The 24,923-nt window shown below is 36.2% G+C and overlaps 1 protein-coding gene across 2 annotated transcripts in view; it reads left to right on the forward strand.

Annotated features, from left to right (window-relative positions):
• Positions 1 to 24,923, forward strand: part of OTUD7A (OTU deubiquitinase 7A) — an 85,354-nt gene that overhangs the window by 55,240 nt on the left and 5,191 nt on the right. For both annotated transcript variants that reach the window (XM_085303299.1, XM_085303300.1), the window contains 6 exons: positions 327 to 454; positions 2,268 to 2,380; positions 11,964 to 12,091; positions 13,711 to 13,860; positions 24,378 to 24,492; positions 24,818 to 24,902. In XM_085303299.1, the coding sequence (XP_085159425.1) occupies positions 327 to 454; positions 2,268 to 2,380; positions 11,964 to 12,091; positions 13,711 to 13,860; positions 24,378 to 24,492; positions 24,818 to 24,902 (719 nt within the window). The remainder of the gene's footprint in view (positions 1 to 326; positions 455 to 2,267; positions 2,381 to 11,963; positions 12,092 to 13,710; positions 13,861 to 24,377; positions 24,493 to 24,817; positions 24,903 to 24,923) is intronic.

The following is a 24,923-nucleotide window of genomic DNA, read 5'->3' on the forward strand; positions in this document are numbered from 1 at the left end:
AACCTGTGCATTGAATATTCCATTACTTCGAGTAAGGTTGAAGTTCCATGGAAAACAACTGCTGAAACAACGCAAATCCTTAGTCAGTCCTTAATCATTCTTTAAAAGTTTTTAGAATTCCTTGTTATTGTTCGTTAGCTTATCTATGTTGACTGTTTCATTAGGAAACCTTAAAAATGAGTGATTTTTTTTGCTACTAAGGAGAATCTTAAATAATGAATAAGCCATACTCTTTTACTTTAAAGCAATATTAATTGTATTAATGCTTACTGTTTCTATTTCACAGTAGCTTCTTTAAAACTGAGTGCCTTCTTGTGCTACTTTAGGAATGTGGGGATTTCATGACCGGGACCTTGTCTTGCGTAAAGCACTCTACACTATGATGAGAACTGGAGCTGAAAGAGAAGCACTGAAAAGAAGATGGAGATGGCAACAGACACAGCAGAATAAGGAGGTATGTATAGTCTAAAAACAGTCATGTTAACATCATGTAGGGTCAAAGCATTCTTCTGAAGTTTGGTGTAAAAATTTTAATTGCTACCAAATTCACTATGTTTCAATTTTGCATGTGAAAAGAGATATTTGTATTTAGAATTTAAGCATCAAAATGCAAATGGGTTTTTGGCTTTGTGGGCAGAAATACCTTCAGAGGTCTAAGATGGATTTGGAATCAGTAGAAAATTTTGGCCTCCAAAATTAAACGTAGACTAGATGATCTTCAGAGGTCCCTTCCAGCCTCAACCATTTTTTATAATTTAGCTCTCACGAGCATTTTAAAATGAGCGGATGAAATAAACTAAGGAAAAGAGAATTTAATTTAAGAAAGAGCTCCCCAGAATGTCAAGTTAGTTATTCTAGAGCTATGACCAAATATTGAGTCAACTTCTTTTTAACTAAAATCATCTATAGATTTAACTGTTGATATAAAACTGGATTCTATCACATATTTTTTCCTGAGGATATAAGTGTCTAAACAGTGGTTAGAAAAGACAGTTTCAGGGTTAATCATCATCCCAAAGATAGAGATTTCTGTCAGTTTCCATTTTGTACTGGAGTCAGATTCCTGAGATTTAAGTTAGAGTTGTTTTTCCAGGAAAGACTTAGAAGCTACAGGATGTGTATTTCGATGTAATAACTTCCAAAGAAGTATTCCTCCATCAGATRTTTATTCTCAGTGCAAATCTTTTCCCTCTCTGTAAGTATCTTCTGAGGAATCACTTCCCTGGATGGCTTCGTTTTGTTTGCCTAATTGTGTGGGTCAGTTTTCCTCCTTGCAGTAAGATGTATGAGCAGTTTCTTCAGTATTTCTTTTAAATGTAATCTTAGAGATATTTGCCTTTCAGGAAACTAAAAAACCTTTCAAAAACAAAATGAAACTGCTGTTTGGTTAAGTGATGTTTTTTTTGTCACATCCAAACGATAGGCAAAATGCCCTTTCATTTAAGCAAAGTTGTTATGTGTGTGATTCATTTATATGAATGTTAATGGAGAACTGCTGGAGAATTAATAGATTCAGTAGAAATATGAGCTATCCACAACCCCAGTGTGCTTGTCTCTGTTCACTCCTCTATTCTCTTGATGTAGGAATTTATACTTCCATCAGTTTTTAGATACCATGAAAAATCAGATAACTGCTTTTTTAAATACTCCAGTATGAACGCTGACCAACCCTCAGTGAAGCGAACATGGTCAGATGTTTGTGGCATGTTTGTAATCTGCTTGAAGTTGGTGGCAGTCAGTGCGAAGAAGCTGAGCTGTCATTGGCTCAGCATTCTTCAGGCTACTTGAAAACACCGGGGCACTGAAGCATTTATTTGCTTCTTCTGCTCTTGAACATCTTCCCCCTCCTCTACCCAGTGAAAGAGGGAGAAAGCATCACCTTGGTAGCAAGGAGGGCGTTCATGTAGTTCCCTATTTTGCAGAGGAAAGCCAAATTCCAGAAATGGGCGGTAAAACAAGCTAACTGTGTTTGCAAGGAATTCACATGGGTGCGAGTAACTGGACCTCAAAAAGTGAAGTGGTGTGTTTATAGGAGCAGACCCGTAACTGGAAACATAATCCAGTGTATAGTTAGTGTCTTAGGTCTGTTTTGATCAGTTGATATTCTTTGCACTTGAATAGGAACATAGAACCACAAATAGTCCAATATATTAAACCCTATCATGTATGGAACTCAAGATACATTAGTTTGTTGTAAATACTACTGCAGAACTCTGGTTATATTTTATACCAGCATTATCTTAAAGGTATTTCATTCTTTCCCTCAGTCGGGCTTAGTATATACAGAGGAAGAGTGGGAACGGGAATGGAATGAACTGCTTAAGCTGGCATCAAGCGAGCCTCGCACACATTTCAGCAAAAATGGAGGCACTGGTGGTGGGTAAGTTTGGAATATATTAAAATCTTCTAGCTTTTACTCTCAGTAGGAAAGCTATACAGTACAAATGAATGAAGACATTTATGGCACTGGCAAACTGTCTTTTCAACCATTTTTTTTGTCATGGAAGAATATAATTGTCTAATCATTCCATAATAATATTTAGCATTTTGACTAAGTATCCTTGTACACTTACCACATGAACTTGAGGTAAGTTTGGATCCAGAAGAGCCTGATTTTCATAAAACCTAGTTTTCTAGTTTCTGAGACAAGCACAGAGTTGGTAAGTTGGTAGCATTTAGCTTCAAGGAGATGAAGTTTCTGCTTCTCGCTGAACATGYAGCTTCTTGTTTTAGTAAGACTTAGCAGAAAGATGACCATTATTCAGATATTGTCGCTGCAGCGTGGAGTGAAAGAATAACGTCACATCTTCTAATAATGTTCTTGAAGATAGTAGTTTATGCCCTACAATCTTGTTTTGTACACTTCTAATGCTAGATTCTCATTCTTGTATGTTTATTTCACTCCTTTTTTGCTTTATAGTTCAAATATAGCAAATATTCATGGAGATCTTTTGTCGGGGCAGATCACCAAGTAACTCTTCGTATTTTCTATTTTTAAATTGTTGTTAATACTATGCATACAGAAAGAAAAATCATATTTCTGACATTAAAGCTAAACATTAAATATTTGGATGCACTGTATTTTTAAGCGTAGAGTATTGACTTATAGTAGATAGCTGCAGGAAATGATTCTGACAGAACATTTATATTATGCGAGTGGGAACAGTTGCCCCTTGACTATTCAATTTTTTTTCACTCCTATGTAATATAAATAGTACTCTCAAAAGCAAGTATTATTTAGATACTGAGGTTTTTTGAAATTGAAGTTGCTTCACTGTTCATCCTGATAAAGTTTACAGTGTTGTGTGTTCCAGTTAGAGATATCCTGGCACAGAGATTTTGTATTTGCCAGTCAATCGTTTTTAATTTTAGTTCTCAGATACCTAAAAAGAAAGTATCACACTGTTAAATAAAGGATTAGATTAACTTTTTTTTCTATGTTTTCATCTTGGTTTGCATTTCTTTTTTTGCAAATGGGAATGAAGTCATGTTAAACAGACAACAGTTAATTTTTCCAGTTAATTAATTTTTAAGTAAATAGTGAAAGCAAGAAAGAATTTCCAAGAAACTTAAGCTATTAAAAATGTGAATATGTAATTTTCATTGCAGTCATTCCAAAGAATAGCAATATAATGAATTGTTTTCTCAGTGTAATGTACCCAGAGTTCAAAGTAATAGAACCCCTGAGAAGGAAAAGGATTGTCAAAATAGTATTTTTCAGCTGTGATTATGGCATTTGCTATTTAGGTGCTATAGTAAGAAAGTTTGCAAATTAGCCTTTGAATTATAGGTGAGGTGTTCTCCTTTGGTATCAGAACTAACTAAAGCATCAAAAGTTGTATCTACTTCAGAAGGATTTGGTGACAACATGGGTTTGGAATTATGCTGCCTCCTTCACCTGCAAGTCTGTCTGGTTTGGTTTTGAGAGTGAAGTGCTTATAAAGGAGATCAGTAATTGTCACTGAAACTCTAGGTTTTCTTTTTTGAGAGCTGGAAGTTGGAGAAAAAGACAAAGGGAACAAAGGAAAAAATCTTGGTTTTAGTTTCTAGTTTCCAACACACGGAATCCTTCAAGCATTTTAAACGGACTAATTAACTACAAAGCAGAGTCTTGTTTTGAAACTGATTTGCACGTCCTTCCATAAATGCAAAAACAAATTTCCGTTTATTGTAATTGTTTCATTTATCTCTGTTTACAAGCAAGGGCAGGGCTGAATTGAAGCAAGTGCTTTGAAAACAGAAAGTATCTTGCATCTTTACTTTTTGTAAAAAATCTGATATTGTAATCCCACTAAAGAGACAAAATTCCAAGCCCATAATTCATATTGCAGTCTTCAGTCAAGGATTTCAAAACCTGTTCTAGTGGTAGGTTGAATATCACTGTTGTTATTTCACTTCTTGGAAAGCAGCTGGGGCTGAAAGCTACAGGTCATGTGATGTCCTGGTAATAAGTTAAGACCGATTTTGAATGTGGATGGCATTTTTACTTAGTATTAACTGGGAACTTCTAGATAGCTGTCTCATATTCTTGATAAAATTTACACTGTCTTAGTGGTTTGAGAATGGGAAGAAGGGAGAGAAGGCTGTTGTGATCTTTCCATATGTCATTAGAGTTATATTTAAGGCAGCAAAAACTGAACAATTAAACAGGAAGCAGCTTTCAAATGTATAGAATTTCTGAATTTTCAAACTTGATTATGTATTCAGAATATTTCAACATACAATCCAAACTATTGCAAAAAAAACTGAATTGTGGTTACTGGCAGTCCTGTAAATCTAGGAACTGCAGGAAAAATATTCTTGCACATTCTCACATAAAAGAATCTAATTTGCTTAGTCACTTAAGGAAGACTTTACTAAAAAATGATGTTGTGCTCGCTGTCTGTTACAGGAGTGCTGTTCCTCTTTAACTATTTTAGTGTAATTATAAGGGCACTGATAGAAAAAGGTTCAGTAAAGCAAAGTAGATCTTTTCTACATTTGCTGAAGTGTATGATAAATATAGTATCTTTTTATCTGGCTTATTTTTCAATTATTAACAGTGCTGAAGCCTAATCTAACTTGGAAGTACTCATATTATTGTGATGGTTTAAATATGCTTGTTCCAGGAGCCCTTTTGATATGAAAACCTTAAATATCTTACAGGCTGAAGAAAAGGCATCAAGTTCAAGATACAGATGGGATCAGAATTATGTTAGCATTAAAATTAAATAATAGGACAGATATGGTGAATGTACTTTGCCTTACTTAACATGTTTCTCTTGAATTCTAGATATTTCATAATTGACAGATGTTTGCATCTCACATGCTACAAACAATGTTTTAAACAAAAGTATGCATTCCCACACAATTAAATACAGTATAACATTCAAATCAAAGTAGTAAAAACTGATTTAGGTCTTAAACCTTCTCTTTATGCCTTGAAAATTTCTTTTGATCATAGAGAAACAGGTATAAGAAGCTAGTGATTTTTTTAAAGAAAAATAAAATACAAGTAGGAACTTGAAACATTCGTATTCTGAATCTGCTGTAGTCAAYGCAGTGTACCATTTTTTTCTTGGAAGAAAAAGAGGAGATTGTACCGCCGCTGTGTGGTTTCTGTGCTTGAGTGAAAGGTCATTGCTGAAGTACTGAGCAAGGGAAACACAGATAAGTTCCTAAATCTATCTACAGCAGCAGTTTGTGCTTGCTGGTAAGCTGCAGCTTTGGCATATGGTGTTTGTATTTGACGATCCCTAAGCAGGGAACAAAGAGGATTCAGAGGTGGAACGGTAACAGGTCCAGAGGTATGAATTCAGATGTCCTTCTGGTCTCGTGCTTTTACCAAGTTACCTGGTTGGAGAACCTGGTACAACTCSTGGTGTTTCAGTGCAGCTCCGCTGTCTGCAGACACTGATCTGCTTTGCTGGGAATACTGCCTGTGGCTCTCCCAGGCTCTGCATGAGTCTTGCTGTGGAAAAGCAGAATAGCTGTTATGAATCTGTTGGACAAACTGCGGGAGTCTGGAGTGTGTGCTTGGGAAAGAAAAACAAGGTTACCATAGAGAGCCACATAGAAGGAAATCCAAGGATGTGAAAACAGAGCATTTGCTCAGAGATTACAGGCAAAAGAGGAATAGACAGCAGATTCCCAGGTGGAACAGCAGGATATGTCACTTGCTTTTTCAGACTTTTGAATTTTTTTTCTGTTATTACTAGCAGTAGTGTAAATTGAGTTTTCCTTAAGAGAGAGAAGATCTATGGAGTGCTAAGTAAGTGTCCATCCTGTTCAGAACTGAGACAACGGCATTCCTGTAAGCTAGATTGAGATTTTTTTTTAACTTCTTGCTTTTTGTTAGTTTTTTCTTAAAATTAATATAAAATATTTAGTCAGTGTCCTGACTCAGCAGGATACTGTAGTATAGAATTACATACTGTTATATTTGTGGATTTTATTATTTAAAACTTAACTTTACATGAACAGAGAGATTAATTTCCATTTTTTAAATTTTCTATCTTCAGAGTTATATTGACAAAATGAACTTGGCCACATACTTGTGCTTAAATAAGGGACCTTGAAAAAAGTGGAATATGTGGGTAAAAGGATATGACAGGTTGATATGGATATTTGTTAATGATTATATTTTTCATTCTTATTAACCTTTACAAAAATTCATAGTGAAAGCTTAGCAATGATACTGCAATACTGTAATATAGTCCAGATAAATTATGGGCAATGATGAAACAAAACTGAACACTGAAAATGAGAAATGAAAAGCAGATGTTTAATAGAAGGGAGGCATTTGAAATGTGTAAATGCAACAATTAATGTTGAATCAAGCGACTTGGTGATGTGATATTGAAGAATAGAGACGCTCAGTTGAATTTCGGACTTCGTGTGCAGTCAGGCATGACATCAATTAACCAAAGGAATAAAGGTCCTTCTGATACAGCTGTATCTAGAATATGACTTTCATATCTAGAAACAACATTAATTAGGAATTAGAATAGTTAGAGGATTTAAGAAGAAAACTTCTAGAAAGAATAGAGTCTGGAAATACTTTATCAGAAAATAAAATCTTTGTATCATATTGCCTTACTAACAGCGTGATTCTTCTAACTTCCTTTTGGCTAAGAAATTGTTATTAGGGTGATGTAATTGACTGCAAATGTTAGAAAGTTGTCACAGCCAARGATGGAGAAGAATTCAGTAAGGAATGTGAGAGGAAATTGTAAAAGGGAGAATTAAGTTTGAATATCAGGAAAAATATCCAGACAAGTTTAGGGAAGGGAAAAGGGGACCAGAGAAGCACAGGTGTCTCATTGTTTCAGCAGAGAATTTGTATCCTGCATCATCCTGTTGTTAATAACGTATATTCTGCTGTGCTATTTCCTTGAGTACAAATGAAGAATTGAACTTTAGTTCTAGGGCAAGGCTGGATGCCATCCACGCTGTGGGACGATTACTGAATTTGGCCCACRTGTTTTAGAACAGTGCCCATACGGTTATATTCGGTTATTATTTTTCACAAATCTCATATGATGAAAATTAATACTTAAATTACATGCAGCCATTTCTAGTTTGAATCGGGTGTTTGTCACTGTCTAGAGATTGTTGGGTTTGACTTCCTTCTGGAAGGAAGTCACTGAGTGGGTCAAATATGAGCTGGTAGTGACTGAGGAATAAACTCCGTTGTTCTGGACACTGTCGACATAGCAAATGTGTTTTGACATAGCTGTGGATGGAACATTTCATAATTTTTTTTGTTAGTGTCATTTTTTTGTGTTTTATTTTTATAGCTTGTTCTCTTTTCAATCTGTTGTAAAATTCTTTCAAACGTTTATTTAAAATGTGGTTGAATCCAAAAGAAATATGGTCTGAAATAGTGACTCAAGTTTAGTTCAATTCTCCTTAAGTTTTAAGATGAAGTCATTTACTAACAATGRGTTTTGTGGTACTGTACTTGGCAGAGATATATTATTCTTTTAATGTCGASATCACGTTGTTACATGAACTTGAACTGTGTCTGTTGGTCTCTCCTGTGGCATGTCCACATCAAAGTCTTTATTTTGTAGCCTGTGACTTCCCAATCTCCTGTAACAAGTTAAAATAGCACTTATTTGCCTTGGAATAAAATAATCAAAATGCATAACCACAAAGTTGGATAGAAGAATCTAACCACAGTAAATAATGATCTCCTCTCTGATAGAAAGAAGTCCTTGTTTTTGAGACATGCTATTTAATGGTAATTCATTCTAAGTCTATTTTAATAAAATATGTAATCCATAACCCTTGTTTGAAAAAAGAAATAAATGTTTAAAATACCTGTATCTGGTTTAACTAACCTAATCATGCACAAATAAAGGGATTTCTGACCTAGAAATCCATTTGACTTATATTTGGCGTATGTGTTGCTGAAAACTTTCAGATATCATTTGGCTTTTGTATGGTTTTTGTTTGGCATGTGACTAGAGTGTAGCTGTGCACCCAGAACACCAATAGTAGTAAATTAAGGATTCAAAAGCAGATTCTCATGATCCTAAGTCATTTCAGTTAACTAAAAGCACCTGTTACGGGTTCAGATAACTTTCTGTAGATTTCTAAACAATTACATTTTGTATTTTGCATTTCTTCAAAATGGAAAATGTTCTATAGAAACTTTTTTCATAGTTACAGTATTTATGAGCTACAAGACAAATATGTAAACTGTGGCARATTTCCTATACTGAGTCACATATCCTGCACATGACAAGCTTACAACTTTTTTATTTTTGAACTCTTTTAACCATGTCCCACACTGGTAAATGGGGAAGTTCACTTTTTAAAATGGTTTAGCTTTTTAGATCAGCTGTGTACATGAGTCTTATTATTGCCTGATTATGCTRTCTCTGTGTGCTAAGATCAGTGCATTAATCTATCTTTATTTGATTAGTACTACTAGTATTAAATCATTTTCATGACTTTTATGATAGAGAGAGCCTTTGTAGTTGATTCAGAATAATAATTAATACTGATCTCAGGAGAAATGTACGTGAATACGTGAGAAGATGAATATATGAGGATAGAAAAGGCCCTTGAAATATTGTCATGGAGGAGTAAACCTATCCATTTTGCACACAGATTTGTGAACGCAGGTCCTAGAAGATACGTCAGAAGTGGATGTCAGAAGTTCCTGCGTGCACAGCAGTGGGAGGACAATCTCGGCCTTCCTTGGAGAGTGCACCTCGGTTGTGTTGCTCAACTTGATTTGTCACATCTTACAGAAACTGTGCGCTGTGCAGCTTACGTTTCTAAGTGGCATTCAGCTGTGAATGATCTTTACTTTTGTCTCCTTGCCACAACCCTGCCATTTTTCAGTCTTCTTCCCTGCAGCATATTTTTTCTGTCTTCTCTTGTGACAGCGATATTACAGGCAAAGCTTTAAAATGTTCTAGTGACGTTAATGGACTGGAAAAATAGGAAAGGAATCAACAGAAACTTCAGAATTCTGTAAAATGCTTTTGAAGTTATAGAATGGCTCAGAAATGTTCAGCTAGAGAAGCAGAGAATTTAACAGAATTATTCTTGCAGTCTGGATGAATGAATTATCTGTTTCATAAATGATTGACTTCATAGGTTAGCTTTTCAAACATTTTGGGCATTCTCATTTCCTGGAATAGTGTGGCTCTGATCCAAAGCACACTGATGCTGATTGGAAGGCTTTTTTTTCCTTCTTAATTGAATTTTAAATCAGGTTTTCAGTGCTATTTTTTTTGATGGAAAAATACACCGTAGCATTTAGTGATCAGTAGTGTACCACTAGAAATTATAAGCATATATTCTTTAAGATAAATTTTCCATGTTCTTGCTTTCAGAAATGTTGAGTCACAAAACACATGTAACTTCATGTGCTTTGTAAGCTTTTCAGTAAAATAGAATTTAAAACAAACTTAGCAATTATGTGTGTCTAATCAGGTATGAATACATTGTTTTTGAAGTTTGATACATTGGGGAAAATAAGACTAATCGATTTTTTCAGGTGAATAAGATAGCACAGGTATCTCTTTTTAAAGACTCTGAGGACTTTAGTCCCTAAATTATATTTTAAGGAATTATCTGTCTTTATAAACGTGGTGGTTTAGTATTATTAATTTGTGCTGTTAAATTTGTATTCCTGACACTTGATGTTGTTGAGTACGRGTGTATATGGCATAGATGAATCTGGCAGGTACTGCTATCCTGGGTGCTTTATAGCTCTGTAGTACTGACACGAAGAAATTACGAATCTCGCTCTATGTGCAGTACACGATTTTGACTTTCCTAGATATCTTATTTCTCTGTTCTTCTTGATAATGGTAGTTATGTARTTTAACATGAGTTTTCACAGATACTCCTGTCACATTCAGATATATTCTTCTGTTTTAATAGMCGTCCTGTCGTTCTGTTTTTCTCTCTTCTGTCATTCCTTGTGCCTTCCAGACATCAGATTATGAATAGAATAGAAACTGTCTGAAGATCATTCCAGATAGAACTGGGATGTCTCAGTCTCATGTTCTTATAACATATTCTATGTACTTGTCTCTGTCAAAATCTTTTAGTAGGAAGTTTATTCATTTTGGCCAGCTCTGTAGCTTAGGATTTAGAACTAATTGTGGATGATTTTACAGAAAATACCATATTGTCAKCTGGGAAATATTATCAGTTAAATCCACTTTCTTGGATAGCTAGGTGTTGAAAGGTATTTCCACATTTTTTTCCATATAAGTATTATGAATTTAATGTATTTTTTTCCAAGATGTCTGATAAATGTAAATGTGTCTAAAACAAGAAAGGGAGAAGATACTGACACAAGGAAGAATCTTCAAATGCTCAGCTCAGCATCCTTATTATATTTTATATTAGTTCTTAAATTCCTTCCAACAACAGCACTTTTCTTCCTTTGTCTTAAATTACTATTCATTATGAGGCTGGTTGAGCATTAACTCTATTTAGACTCGTGGAATATTTCTGAATAAAACCTGGAAAAAACTATTTAATTACAGATGAAATATTATCTTTATGTTTTTTGAGGTGCTCAGTATCTGCTCCAGCTTGATTGAAAAGAATGGAAAGACTCAAAATGCGCTGGATGAGGCGCATTAGAAGATCAATGTGAAGAAAAGACTTGTATTCCTCTGTAGTGCTGTCCTACTCTTCGACTTTCATGTTCGCTTGTTCAGATACTTATATCAATTCTTTTTGTCTTCTGAAACATAAAACTGTACTGGCAAAACTCCTTGGCCTTATCTCACCTCACTACATCAGCATTTAATTTCCTTTTCTATTCTGTAGAGAGAAAGGAGAACTTTCATCTCATCTTGGGGCAAATGCTTGAGATGAGAGGGATGATCCTATCTCCAGATATGCTGATTTTTTTTTCATTATCTATAAAGGTAGTCAAGGAGAAAGGCTCAGACTCCTGACTTTAGGTGTGTAAAACTAGGTGAAACTCGTGTCATTGTAAAAGCTCTTAAGAAAACGAGTCTCCAGCTCCTTACACATGTCCACCCCTACACCTTTAAAAATATAAAAATGATCAAAGAGAAGAAATTTTGCGTTCAACTTCACGGGTTAAACTCTTCCTCACAGTTCAGATTGACATGAAAGTTTTTGTACGTTGCCAAAGTAACTCGTATGTATTTTATTTAGAGAAACTGGAAAAATATGTACCTTTTTGTTGTACGATCTCTGTGCTGCATGAAATGATGATTTTAGTGACAGAAGCAGCTATATGCTAAGAGCTTGCCTTTTTATTCCCATTAAGCTACCAGACAATATCAGAAGGTAATGATTTAGAATGCCTACTAAACAAGCTTGGAGTCTACAAGTGAAAACATTATCTCTGTTACCATAATTTTCTTTATTTCCAAAAATATATTACCCTTTCCTCCTTYTGGAACCTTGTTTAGGGAAGTAGCTGGCTGCGGTATATTGATTCACTAAAGCTTCAGTGCTCTGTCTTTCAGAGTTGATAATTCAGAAGATCCAGTGTATGAGAGCTTGGAAGAGTTCCATGTTTTTGTCTTAGCCCATATTTTGAGAAGACCGATTGTTGTAGTAGCAGATACAATGTTACGGGACTCAGGGGGAGAAGGTAAGAGCTTTTCATTGGAAATTTAATTTTAATAAATCTATTTTTATTGAATAAACAGTAACCTATCATAATTAAAAGTCACTGATGGAACATACTTAAGCATTTCTGAAGTTACTGCTGCCTTTTTCTGAAAAAGGGAGCAGAATGATATTAGGCCCATATTTGTTAGGTCAAAGTGAAAAATACAGGATAGTTCTGTGAATCTTACTGAAAGACACTGACAACCTGTTTACCTCAGATATTTACTATTAACATATTATTGAATGAACTACAGAACACAACACATTTCTTATAGATTCCATAATATTCGTTAAACAAATACCAGTACAGGTCTGAAATATTTTAGTATGTGAAGCACATTAGATCTCAGTTGCGTAGAGTTGTGTAACTAAAATTATATGAAATACTGTGAATATTCGGATTCATTTTTTAAAAATACTAAAATTCAGAGAATATGTAACTGTTTTCTTCAGATTACTGATTTCTGTTTACAAAGTTCTGATTTTGCTGTGTCCATTTCATTCCATCTCTGCTGATCATCTATCAGTGTTTGTGCTTCTTTTGTCATTAAACATATTTTCCCTTTAAAGTTTGTTGGAACAATGGATTTCAGAGGGTTTTGGGTCAAATTTYTCCATTAGATAACTCAGTCAACAGTAGAGAATTTTCCAAAATCTACTTGTTATGATAACAGGAAAGATAAAGCACATTTTTCAATTTATATTGTAGAAATTCAATTTGGACCTCTGCAAAATAGCGAATTGCAAAAGATGCCATCAAATAAAATAGCTTATGGAGCAAATCATGTACTATAATGTGTTTCTAGAAAGCATTTCAATTATTTCGCATTTAAACCACTTCCTAAAAGCTTTTTGTATTCAGTCAGTTTATAAAAATTCAATGCAGGAAAGACAACAATTCATTTAAAAAGATAGTAAGTATGAATAATTTCTTGAGTTCTCATTGTTGTCTTTTTCTTTATATTTTTCATGTGTTCCCCGCCTATGATGTAGTTTTAAAAACAGTCTAGTCTTATTGATATTATGGGAGGGTCCAGTAATAATAGAATAATAATTAATAGTAGTATGTTTCCTGACTAAAGAAAAAAACCTCTTTTACTTAATTTCCTCAAACTATTCCTATCTCAATTTCGTGCTCCTCCCCACAGCCATTTCTTTTTCTCCTAGACCCAATCTGATTTTGTTACAATAATCCCAGTGTTTTTTCCTCATGAGCAGAGTGTGCTGCCAAAAGAGCTGATGGAACTGATAATGTATTTACTGCTGATTTTTGGAAAATATTCTTGTAACTAAAAGTATTCCAGGCAGGTACAGATCTACACACAGATCTTTTAAAAAGACTAATATCTTTATTAGTAAACAGTTAGAACAAGGGTAAATATCAGTGTAAGGCCAAAATGTTTTCATTCGTAGTTCATAATGTATTTACTGACCCTTTTATAATGAATTTTTACTTGCTCTTATGATTGTTTTCAACGTTGCATTCTCCTTTTCTACATTGCCTACTGATACCTCTAGGAGCACAATTCTTGCATATTTTAGATCCAACATTAATGTTCATTCTTTCACATAGCTAAAAAATCCCATTTTTCTTTGTAGCATTTGCACCTATACCGTTTGGAGGAATTTATTTGCCACTTGAAGTTCTACCAAACAGATGTCATTGCTCACCTCTCGTCCTCGCCTACGATCAGGCACATTTCTCTGCTCTTGTTTCCATGGAACAAAAAGATCAACAGAGAGAACAAGGTATGCTATGAACATAGCATTTCAATGTTATGTATATATACATACTATTTTCATCAGCCTGTAAGTGTATTTACATCAGAAGGGAAACAATATCCACTAGGTTTTATGCTACGTTCTTAGGAGTGTAAATCTTACTGGTCTAATCACAACACTGGAAACCAAGAATGCTTCAGTTCTACGCCTTGTGCTACCACAGACTGTCTTTTTCATTTAAACCATTTGTGGCAGCTCTACCTGTGAAAATAGGGGCAATCTTAGTTTCCTACTTTTAATTTTGGGTTGCTGAAGGTGTTTGTTAATTAGGGTTAGTAAAGCATTTAGAAGATCAAGTCTGAGTAGATTATTACTGAAAACCCGTGTAATGGAAAATAACTCTTCTAATGTGTGTTAAATGCACTTCTTTCATTTAAAAATATTCACTTGAAATGTTTTGTCTCATCATCTTGATATTTTAGAATATATTAACACTTGAGCATTCCCCTGCTAGACTAAACTTACAATCATATGTATCCAAGTTATTGCTAGTCCTCTAGTCCACAAGGAAGTGGCCCTAAATGAGATTTTGGCCATATAAATAGCTTTCTTATGAGAAGTGTTTGGTCACAGAATAGTGCTGGCAGGTTTTCACTGAAGACCTGATTTAGGAACAAAATAAGAAGAAATATCTCAGTTTGGGGGAAAAAAAAGCAGGGGGGGGGGAACTCTAGCAATTTGTGGAATATCATGGTCATTCAACAGTTATTACAGTTATTGTGTATTTATGTATTTATGCTTTTAAAGATTGCTTCRGTACTCTCATGGCTTTTTTGTTATTAATGTACAAGTTAGCTAGGCTAAGGATAACTTAGGCATGCCTACCTGAAATGTAGTCACATCTTTATCACATATTGTAAATATATCCAAAGAAATTGTTCCACCACCTCAAATTTCCATAATCAGCATTATGCCCAGGGTTGTTTGATTCCAGTGATGCTGTAGCGCAAACTCAAAATAATATTGCACTGACTGAGAATCAGGAGTCTGCAATGCATAATATCAGGGCTGTAAATTTTATGTGCAAGAAATTTATGTAAAATTTATGTGCAAAACCTTCATTTGGTCCTTTTTCTTTTTTTTCTTTCTTCCTTTTTTTTTTTTTTTTTTACTCAGTGCTCCAAATATACTCATCTTCCAGTGGTGCCATGTAACATTTTTCTCTTCAAGATTGCAGGCCAGATCCTGGCCCCAAATCCACATGCTTTGTGACCACCCATCTGTCACACAGAAACTGATCGTCTTCCGTTTTTCCCTTTTTCCAGTGCTAGGTTTTTCTATGTACAGTATTTCCAGCGGTCTACAGAGCTGCCAAAGTTCTGAGGTAGAAATGCACTTTAGCTCCTCCCCCCCCCCTTTTTTTTGAAGTGAGTATGCTCAATGTGATAAAGAATTTCTCTCTCTAAATTAATACTTTCTTAGAGCACAAAAAATAAGAAAAATGTAGAACAATGTAACTTTTTATGAAGAGAATACCCAGGTCTGCTGGGTATGATGAGAGTAAAACGTTTGAAAGCAAATATTCTCTAAACATAGTGTGAAAGAACAGACACCTTTTGTTTTACTACTCTCCTTTTAGCCCACAAACCTTCTGGGATTCTTGGTGTGAATACATTTTCCATGGCTCGTGCAAGGTCCTTGGGAAAGTCCCTCCACTTCCATTACCTCCAGAGTCTGACAAGGGTTCTGCATCCTTATACTGGCACCTTTTTTTCTCTCAGGGACTTTCTTGTGTTTGTGTGTTTTTCAAAAAATGTGTTGAATTATTTCTCTCAAGCTTCTATTCCATAATTATCAGCAGGAAGAACATTTCTTTTAACTGGACATGGTCTGATATACAACTTCTGAGTTTGTGTATTCCAAATAAATACTGATTTTTTAATAACAACAGTAGGTTGCAAAGCATTAACAATGTTAAACGTTTTTTGTTTATCAGAGGGTCTACTCTTAAGTGTCAAGCAAACAGGCAGTTTAGAGCAGTGACAGCCTTTGACAAATGAGTGAAGTGCCTCTTACCTTACAGATGGATTATGTATTTCACTTTCWTCATTTGGAGAGGTTTTGGAACAACTTAAAAATTTTCAGACTCTGGYAACTGACTTTTTTAGCTTCCTTTATGGATGTGATTGTAACTGCACAGAACTGTCTTCTCCCATTCTTTTGTCTTTTGATAATATCTTGTATGAAAGTCAGAAATAACCCAGTATAATTTCCAAACCACAAATGTGGCAAGTAGTTAAACCTTTTTTTATTTTTCCTATTACTTGAATGTGAAAGCTCCTGTATGTTGTTGCACAAAGATGACAAAATTCCAGTCAGAGTCCTTTCCTTCACCCAATAAATTTGAAATTTTTTGAAGATGGTTTTCTTTCAGTCATGGCATAGACATAAAGGGCAACCAAAGAGTTTTTCCTTACTTTCTAAGTGTTAATGTGAAATATGCAACATAAATTTTACTTGCAGGAATTTAGATGATTACTCCTAACACTTCATTGATGAATTTGCCGGTTCAAAGTAAAGTAATGTTTCTTACAAAGACCAGTTTCCAATAATTTGATGAAAGTWCTGCCTGTATTTCATATATCTATAATCTCATATCTCAAAGCACCKATTGATCTAAATAGTGCAACAAGAAAATAGGAAGCAAATGGTTACTATACCTGCGTGTTGTTTACTCCCCACAAAGTTCTCAGATCGCTTTAGAAATATTAGTGGTTCGTTACTTGATAGCGTCTACTGAATGTTAAGGGAATGGGGGGTGGTTAGTTTATATTAATGATTTGTGATTTGTTAACACTACTTACTGCTGTAATTATTTGATTTTCATTTTTTTGAAAGCTTTATGGTTGTATTTATTTGTTGATAATAATTTAGCAAACCAGATAGCCACACCAAATCACACTTCTAAACTAGTATTTGGGCCTGGGCCTGGCAAGAACATGTATACATAAATATACCTACATATTTTTATACATATATAGTTTATATATAAGCATATATATAATCATATATACGAAAGTGTCAAAAGTTTTAATGTAAAACTTTAAACTTTAGTCATAATGCTTTTAAAAAAATTTCTAGATTAAACTGTCAGGTTGTTATCACTGCTACTTTGCTAGAAAAGTGTATCCTTTCTAAATTTCTCTTCTGTCTTACTTAGCTCTGCTGCATTGATTCTATATATATTTGCCACTACTCTCACTTTTGCTAATTCTCCAAATAAGCACTCCAGTAGACAGCTGCATCTCATTGATTAGTGTAATCAGCTCTGTGTTAGCTCTACTGAATATGTATTAGCTTAAAGGGAGACCTGCTGTGGCCCATGTCATTTCATTCCTTCTCTCTTTGTTCCTCCCTTTCCAAGTACCTCATGCACATACAGAGCAGTGACAAAAACTGACAGAATTTAGAGGTATCTGTGACCTTTTCAATTTAACCTCCCCTCCCCCCCCAAAAAAAAAACATTAACCAACCCTCCCCTCCAACATCATTAACACGTGCAATTAAAAAGTATCATGGAAAAAGCCTAGAAAATCCAAAATCAGAGGAACTATTTATAGTTTTAGACAATTAAAAACAGATTATTTAGTTGTTCCTAAATACTACACTTTAAACTTTATACCATCCAACCTACYATGAGATTCTGGCATTATGATGCTGTCACAGAATCACAGAATGGTTGAGGTTGGAAGGGACCTCTGGAGATCATCTAGTCCAGCCCCCCGCTCAAGTTGCATAGAATCACAGTGCTCAGGAGCACACTGCATAGAATCACATCCAGGCGGTTTTGAATATTCCCAGAGAAGGAAACGGGGCAACCTGTTCCAGTGCTCTGTCACTCTCACAGTAAAGAAATTTTAACTGATGTTCAGGTGGAACTTCCTGTGTTTCAGTTTGTGCCCATTGCCTCTTGTCTTGTCACTGGGCACCACTGAAAAGAGTCTGGCCCCCGTCCACCTTACACCCTCCCTTCAGATACTTTTACAGGTTGATAAGATGCCCTCTCAGTCTTCTCTTCCCCAGGCTGAACAGGCCCAGCTCTCKCAGCCKTTCCTCATGGGAAAGATGCTCCAGTCTCTTAATTACCTTTGTAGCCCTTTGCTGGACTCTCTCCAGTAGCTCCATGTCTCTCTTGTACTGGGGAGCTCGGAACTGGATGCAGTACTCGAGATGTGGCCTCAGCAGGGCTGAGCAGAGGGGGAGCAATGTTAAACAAGCCTATACTGGTGCATGGGGGTTATTCCTCTCTGGGTGCAGGACCTTGCACTTGCCTTTGTTGAACTTCATGAGRTTCCTCTCTAGCCTGTCCAGGCCTCTCTGAATGGCAGCACAGCCCTCAGGTGTATCAGCCCTGCTTTCATGAAGTTCAAAGCTAGAAAACATGTCATGAGAGGTAGAACTCAAATGAATGTAAGYCTGTCTTTTCTCCTGTTGCAGTAAAGGRAAAACTGTTTTGCCAAAAACGTGGTGATACTTCAAGAAAAATTGAGTCAAGAAAAGTTTTGCAAATAGGCATAAGTCCTCCCTATTTTTCCACTATTGAAATCACAGAGGTGGTTTAGACCCCTAATGAATTCATATACTTGTGAGGTAAACACTGAAATGAGTACTGGTTATTGAGATCTCCCAAGTGAAGTTCATTTAGTCCTCCTCCATAGAGAATGGTTTAGAGGCAACTAAATATTCTCTATTTAATTTCATAACCCTATGTCTATTTTGTCTGATTTTGAATGAATTAGGCTTTTTCCATGCTTTCAAAACAGTAAGCATGCTGCAGCTATGCAAAGCTGTCACTAGAGAAAGATGTTCATTAAAATGATGATAAAGAGGAAAGAAATTATTGAACAATAGAAGTTTTGTAGATGTCTTTGAGCAAGAATTTGACATCTAGTAAGTCATCCTTCTTGATAGGAATTGAGATTTTTTGGATGAGGTTGTGTAAGATGGGCTCTACAGGGGATTGCATGTGGCATTGCCAAGCTTGGTGAAGATGGGAMTGAATTGGAACACAGAAATGCAAAAAGGTTAATCTAAATGTCAGACATCCAATGGGAARATCAATCCTATCAAACTATTTAGCCTTCAGCGGAACATAGCTGTTTCAGGGATTTGCWGGTAGATGGTTGGCAGTCAGTTTGGTCTTTGCATTATGTATAATGAGACATTGCAGATGCTTTCTAGCCCTCAAAAATGCCTGGAAAACACTTTTCACATAGGAACCATTTCCTAAACAGTACACTCAAATATGATTGGAGCACCCTGTAAGAAATGAAAGCCTGCAAAATAAATTCATACCATTTTCATGAAATAATGTATTGAATGARGACAGGAGTTTTGAATAGCACCTTAAGGATACTGTTTCACAGTTGATGATCGTAGCAGGTATCTTGCATCCAGGGCTGTAGTGTCAACATGCTGCATTAGTAACTCCTGCTATACATATATGTTGTACAAATTGTGGAGCTGCTGTCTGGTTGTTGGACATACCTCCATCTGTTTAGTCTTCATCTTTYGTGGTTCCAAATTCTGTTGGTGGTGAAGCAAAATGATATCTGAAGTAGGCAGAGTCTGTTTCTTCCTTGCTAACCACGGGGACCACGGTAATACCAATAGGGTGAGAGCGGTATCTTTTTTTTCTAAGCCAGGCCTTTCTGTCTTTTTGCAATACTTGATTATCACAGGTCTTACAAGAACTGATGTGTCCAAATAATACATAAAACTTAACTCTCTGATTGTGATATTGTAATAACTGTTGCAGACAGGGTAACTCTGCCCCTTATCAAATATTTTGCTGTTATAGCATCCCCTAAGTGATATGTTTGCCAAAAAATAGCAAATGCTACTGTTCAGCTACTCATCCTGTCTCTCAGCATGTGTTACAGCATTCAGTGATACATGTAGATGCCACCTACTGAAATATCTCTAATGCTGCAACCCATATGTTCCTGTTGCTTTCATGCTGACAGGAAATTTTGATCTTGATAACAAGGTCACATATTTGATTTCTCCAACAAGTGCTAGCAGTAATGTTAGATATTCTTCGTGTGGCTAGACAGTCTAGGCTATTCCTAGAATTGTAGTCACTCAGGAAGGGTACTAGGAGAGAGAAAGCTAACAAAGATTCAGCAAATCATCAATAACATTAAATACTGGCTTTGTTTATATATGAATTCAGCCAAGTTAATTACAAGGGGCATTTGAATCAAAATAGTGTTTATTTTGTATGATCTGATTTTAAGTGTTACTGCTATTCCAAATGGGACTTGAATACACAGCCTCCATTTGCTCCTCTGTGGAGCAGCAAAGAGCACTTGTCATAAATCTGGGATGTAGGGAATGCTTTACCTGTCAACTGCCAAACTGATTGCTGTTAGAGACTGCAGCAGTCTAACAGCTGCATTGTGCACAGTGCAGCATTACTGTTGTCCTTCAAATGATAAGAAATAGCTTGGCACAGGGATGCCTTGTTTGTTTGTTTATTTTACCTTGTTTCCTATGTTGGCAGCTGGGTCATAGGGGAAGGGAGAGCCACAAATTTCCAAGGGTCAGAAAACAATGACACAGGTGCCACAGGCTGTGTGTGGCCAGATTTTGAATTGTCAGAATGAAGCTGTGAGCTTGGGGCCACCACTTCTTAAAAGAGCATTTCTGACAGCCAGGTTATTCGTTACTTAGCCATACTGTTTATGAGGGAGACTTTATGTTACCAGATGTTGGGAGCAGCATCTGAAGCTGTCGGCACTACTCACACACACATATGTGATGTTGAGAAGCCGTYTTGGGGAGGAGGTGGTATATCTTCTATTTGTAAACTATGGGTGGTCAGGTAAGTGCTGATGAGAATGTTTGAAGTTGCACTTTGGCATGAAGTCATATAGCAGATCGTTTTGAGCACTGTTAGTAATGTAACATCCTGTTATCTAAAGAGGATTTCAAGCGCAGTTTGACATGTCTTCTGGTTACTCACTTTGCCTAGCTCATAGCTGGCTTTAGTGATGCTCTAAGTGTCACTGAATGCTCTCTTGTTTTGAAATCTACAGCATTGAATTAGAAACTTGTCAATGCTATTGTCTTCATTCATGATATTTATGCAGGTGTTTTTTAATCTTTGTTCACGTACTAAGGAAAATAAAGAGTAGTTCTTAACCATCCCTGAGACTGTTTCATGGAAGTTAGAGCTTCCCACRCTCCTGTGCTTGTCAACCAGTCAGCAGTGAAATGGCTCCCTGTAGACAGTCTGCAGTAACAAGTGAGAGAGGTGTGACAGTGGTTTTTAATAGCAGTATGTCAGCAGCTGTGTCATCATTTTATTTGATTAGTGTCTGGAGAAATAGCTAAACTGTTGTGCTTTATATAAGATTAATAAGGATGCTTGTGGCATGAGGATAAATACTAGGAAAAGCTKTGACTTCACAGCATGGAGGGCAAAATACCCAACTGAGGAATGGAGCAAAAGTCCCAACTGTGTGTTTTAAAACTGACGTGGACAAAATAGCTACTGTTTTGATGTATGCCCACTGTTAGTGTTAGGACTTCAAGACTGTTTGAATCAGTGTGGTTTTGGCTAGAAAGCATCCAAAATCAAGTTTAACTACAATAATGCAGCAAATTTACAAAATCTTTGATTTAGCTGGGCACAGGAAGATTTTATAATCTGTCAGATTTGCTTTAAAAATGAATGTGATGGATCTTGCTTGAAGTCCTGACCATCAAAATACTTTGCCTGTTAGGAATGTGGGGAAATCCCATTTAAAAAAAACCACCATTATTGAATGGAATTCCCTGAGAGAGAAGAAATCTCTTGCAGCAAAGGTAAAAATTTTAAAATTCAATGAGTTTTAGCAGCTGTCTATTTCATGAAGAAGATAATAGTGCTCATACCAACCTCAAACTATCCATAACAGTGAGCCTAGTGTTTTACATTCAACTCAGAGCCTAAAAAAATAAGTTAACAGACATTGTGCAAAAATGGAGGCAGTACAGTCATAAGGTGATAAGTAAGGCTACAAAGATGATCAGAGGGTTGGAGCATCTACCCTACRAGGAACGGCTGTGAGAGCTGGGCCTCTTCAGCCTGGGGAAGAGAAGACTGACGGGGGACCTCCCCTGAAGGGAGGGTGTCAAGAGGAYGGGGACAAGCTCTTTTCAGTTGCCCCGTGTGACAGGACAAGAGGCAATGGGCAGAAAYTGAAGCACAGGAAGTTCTGCCTGAACGTGAGGGGGAATTTCTTCCCTGTGAGAGTGACAGAGCACTGGAGCAGGTTGCCCAGAGAGGTTGTGGAGTCTCCTTCTCTGGAGATCTTCAAGGCCTGCCTGGATGCAACCCTGTCTACCATGCTCTAGATGATCCTGCTAAAATTGTTTATGAAAAGCAATTGCTTATTGAATTAAATGAAAACTAGTTAGTCTCAAGTCATTCTTAAAAACACAAAGAAATGCAAATTTAYGTTCTGAGTTTTATATCCCAAAGAATGAGATATGCCTCTGTGGTAGTTTTTAGGTCCAGGCTTCCCAGCATCGCCTGCTTCAGGGATCACATCCCCAGTTCTCTGCCAGTCTGTAGCTGTAAGAGAGGGCAGCGTGCTACCAGAAGTGTGACTGCTCWGTTGTAAACTTTTAATGCAGTTCWTGTCTAAGATGCTTTCTTCTTTTAAACAGTTGATATATTGCATTGTGAGGCCTTTTGTAAATCCAGTCAGTACCTGCTATCTGCTTAATTAAGTTAATTGGCAGAATATGGATGTTAGTGAGTTTTCCTTTGAAAATAGGATCAGTTAATTGTGTTCTTAGTTATTCTATCACAGCCTGAATTCAGCAAGGTGAACCCTCAGATTATGTCAATGAGTGTGATAAGAAGTATATTCAGTTGCCACTTCTGCTGTACCTTTCTTAAGTTCTTGCACTTTGTCAACTTGTTTTACAGTATATTTTGAATTGTAGAGTTGGACAACTCTGTGCTGATTATTCCCACTGAGTTTCTTCAAGGAGCTAAATTCTCTTAAAATATTCATTTCCATACTTTCGTCTTAAAGCAGTATCTGGAGCTAAAGTTGATTAATCTCCAGCTGTTCTATACTTTATTTGCAGTTAACATGGCAAAAATATTTGAGGAATTACTCGTTGTAAGCAGTAGGGGGCAACATTTCCATGAAATTTGTAGTGTTTTGACTTTATTTCTAACCTGCAGAGCAGAAAATGAAAAATGATTTTTTTTGCAGTTGTTGTCAAGCGGTCTGAACCAAATACTGACTTTACCACATTAAAAATGCGGATTTTATTTCTTCTGTTCTGCTCAGTGAGACAGAATGTTTAACTATAAATGCTGTAACTTTGTGCTGACAGCATGTTCTCTGCTGTGCCTTTTTGTTGACAACGTATGTTTTCTGAACTGCAGAAAATATTTTAAACAATATATATCCAATAAATGCAATAAACTTTCAATAATCCACTGCTGTACTGTTAGGTGGTTTATCCAGGTTTCTTTGTCCTTTGGCTTTGTTGAAATGAATACTTAAGCTAARTCATTAAGGTTTCTTATACAGAAAATTTAATTCCTTGATTGGCTGTCAGAGGTTCAGCAATGACCTGCACAATTCTGAGAATCCCACCAGTCACTCAGCAACTTTAACTTTTGTTTTCTAATGAAATAGAAGCAAATTGCTGACTTTAATTAAGTTTACTGTGCTTTTCTCACTAGCTTATTGATGGTGATGAATGATGGCTGCTTTTTTTAAAAAATGTGGCACAGTGCAGGGTGTGCATATAAAGCAGAGGCATTAAGATATGTGTCAGAAAGCAAAGCCCCAGCAGAGAGGAGAGAGGACAGAAGAGCAAGAAGCAGCTACACAGTAATGCTGGAATGTGACAACAGTAATGGTCTTTCCTTCAGACTCAAGACAGTCTTTAAACTGACCTCTTAACCCATATATATGATGATCTTGGCTTCTCAGTTATGTTAATTCACAGTTTGAGTCTAAAATCACCATAATTGCTTCATTTCTTAATACTGTTATCAATATATTTTTATTTATTTGACTGCAGAAAACGAAAAGGAGTGAAAAGGAATTACACTAACCCAAAAAGGCAAAAAAGAAAAAAATATATTGCGCATATCTGTGTCAAAGACAGGAAGGAATATTTCAACATTCTAATGCTTTCTGCTGTTCTAATATTCTGTCTCCTGGAAATTTTTTTTGTGTGTTACAAAATGGTAGTGTTCTCTTAGAGGTCTCCCTTCCTCCACTGTGACTGTCTCACACTAGAAGCCATCAGTGCATTCCCCTCTCCCTCTCTTCTCTCACACATCAAAATAGGGAAGTGGTGTAAATCATTTGTGGTGCTCTGATTAAAGGGTAAGACATTCTGCAGCACAGTTTGCTTCCGGCATTTTTTCTTTAGCCAGCTATTTTTTAACTGTTTTTCACAGCTAAATCTTTTTGTTGTTGTTTTTTGTTTCTTGTCTCCTTGTTTCTTCTCTGCTTCAGCGGTGATCCCCTTGACTGACTCTGAACACAAGCTGCTGCCTTTGCACTTTGCAGTCGATCCTGGGAAAGACTGGGAGTGGGGAAAAGATGACAACGATAACACCAGACTGGCCAAGTAAGACCTTTCTGTAACTTCAGTATTAAGCAGTAAAGTGTCTTGAGCCATACTTGATCTAAGTCTTGGGACATCTGCTAACAGTGAGAGCTTTGTTCATGTTTCCTTGTCACATAGGAAGCGCAAAGATCTTGCCTTTTTCTGGCAATCTTTGCCTTCAAAGATTGAGTACATCTTTGAAGAGACGGGTAGGTCTCCAGCCCACAATTGTAACTCAGGCTGCTGTTAAGCTCAGTGGTATAGCCTCTCCCTGTTAAGAAGTATTGTTTTTTCTTTCAAGGTGTTTTTAATTGTTTGTTCCTCCTTTTTTTTATTTCATCCTCAGTTTGATTCTGTCTCTTGAGGCAAAGCTTAACCTTCTGCACAGCTATATGAATGTAACGTGGATACGCATACCATCTGAAACACGGGTAAGGTAAACTTCCCCCTTG

Source organism: Rhea americana, unplaced genomic scaffold, assembly GCF_003343005.1.
Source record: "Rhea americana isolate MKP2758 unplaced genomic scaffold, rheAme1 scaffold_2, whole genome shotgun sequence".
Classification (NCBI taxonomy): domain Eukaryota; kingdom Metazoa; phylum Chordata; class Aves; order Rheiformes; family Rheidae; genus Rhea; species Rhea americana.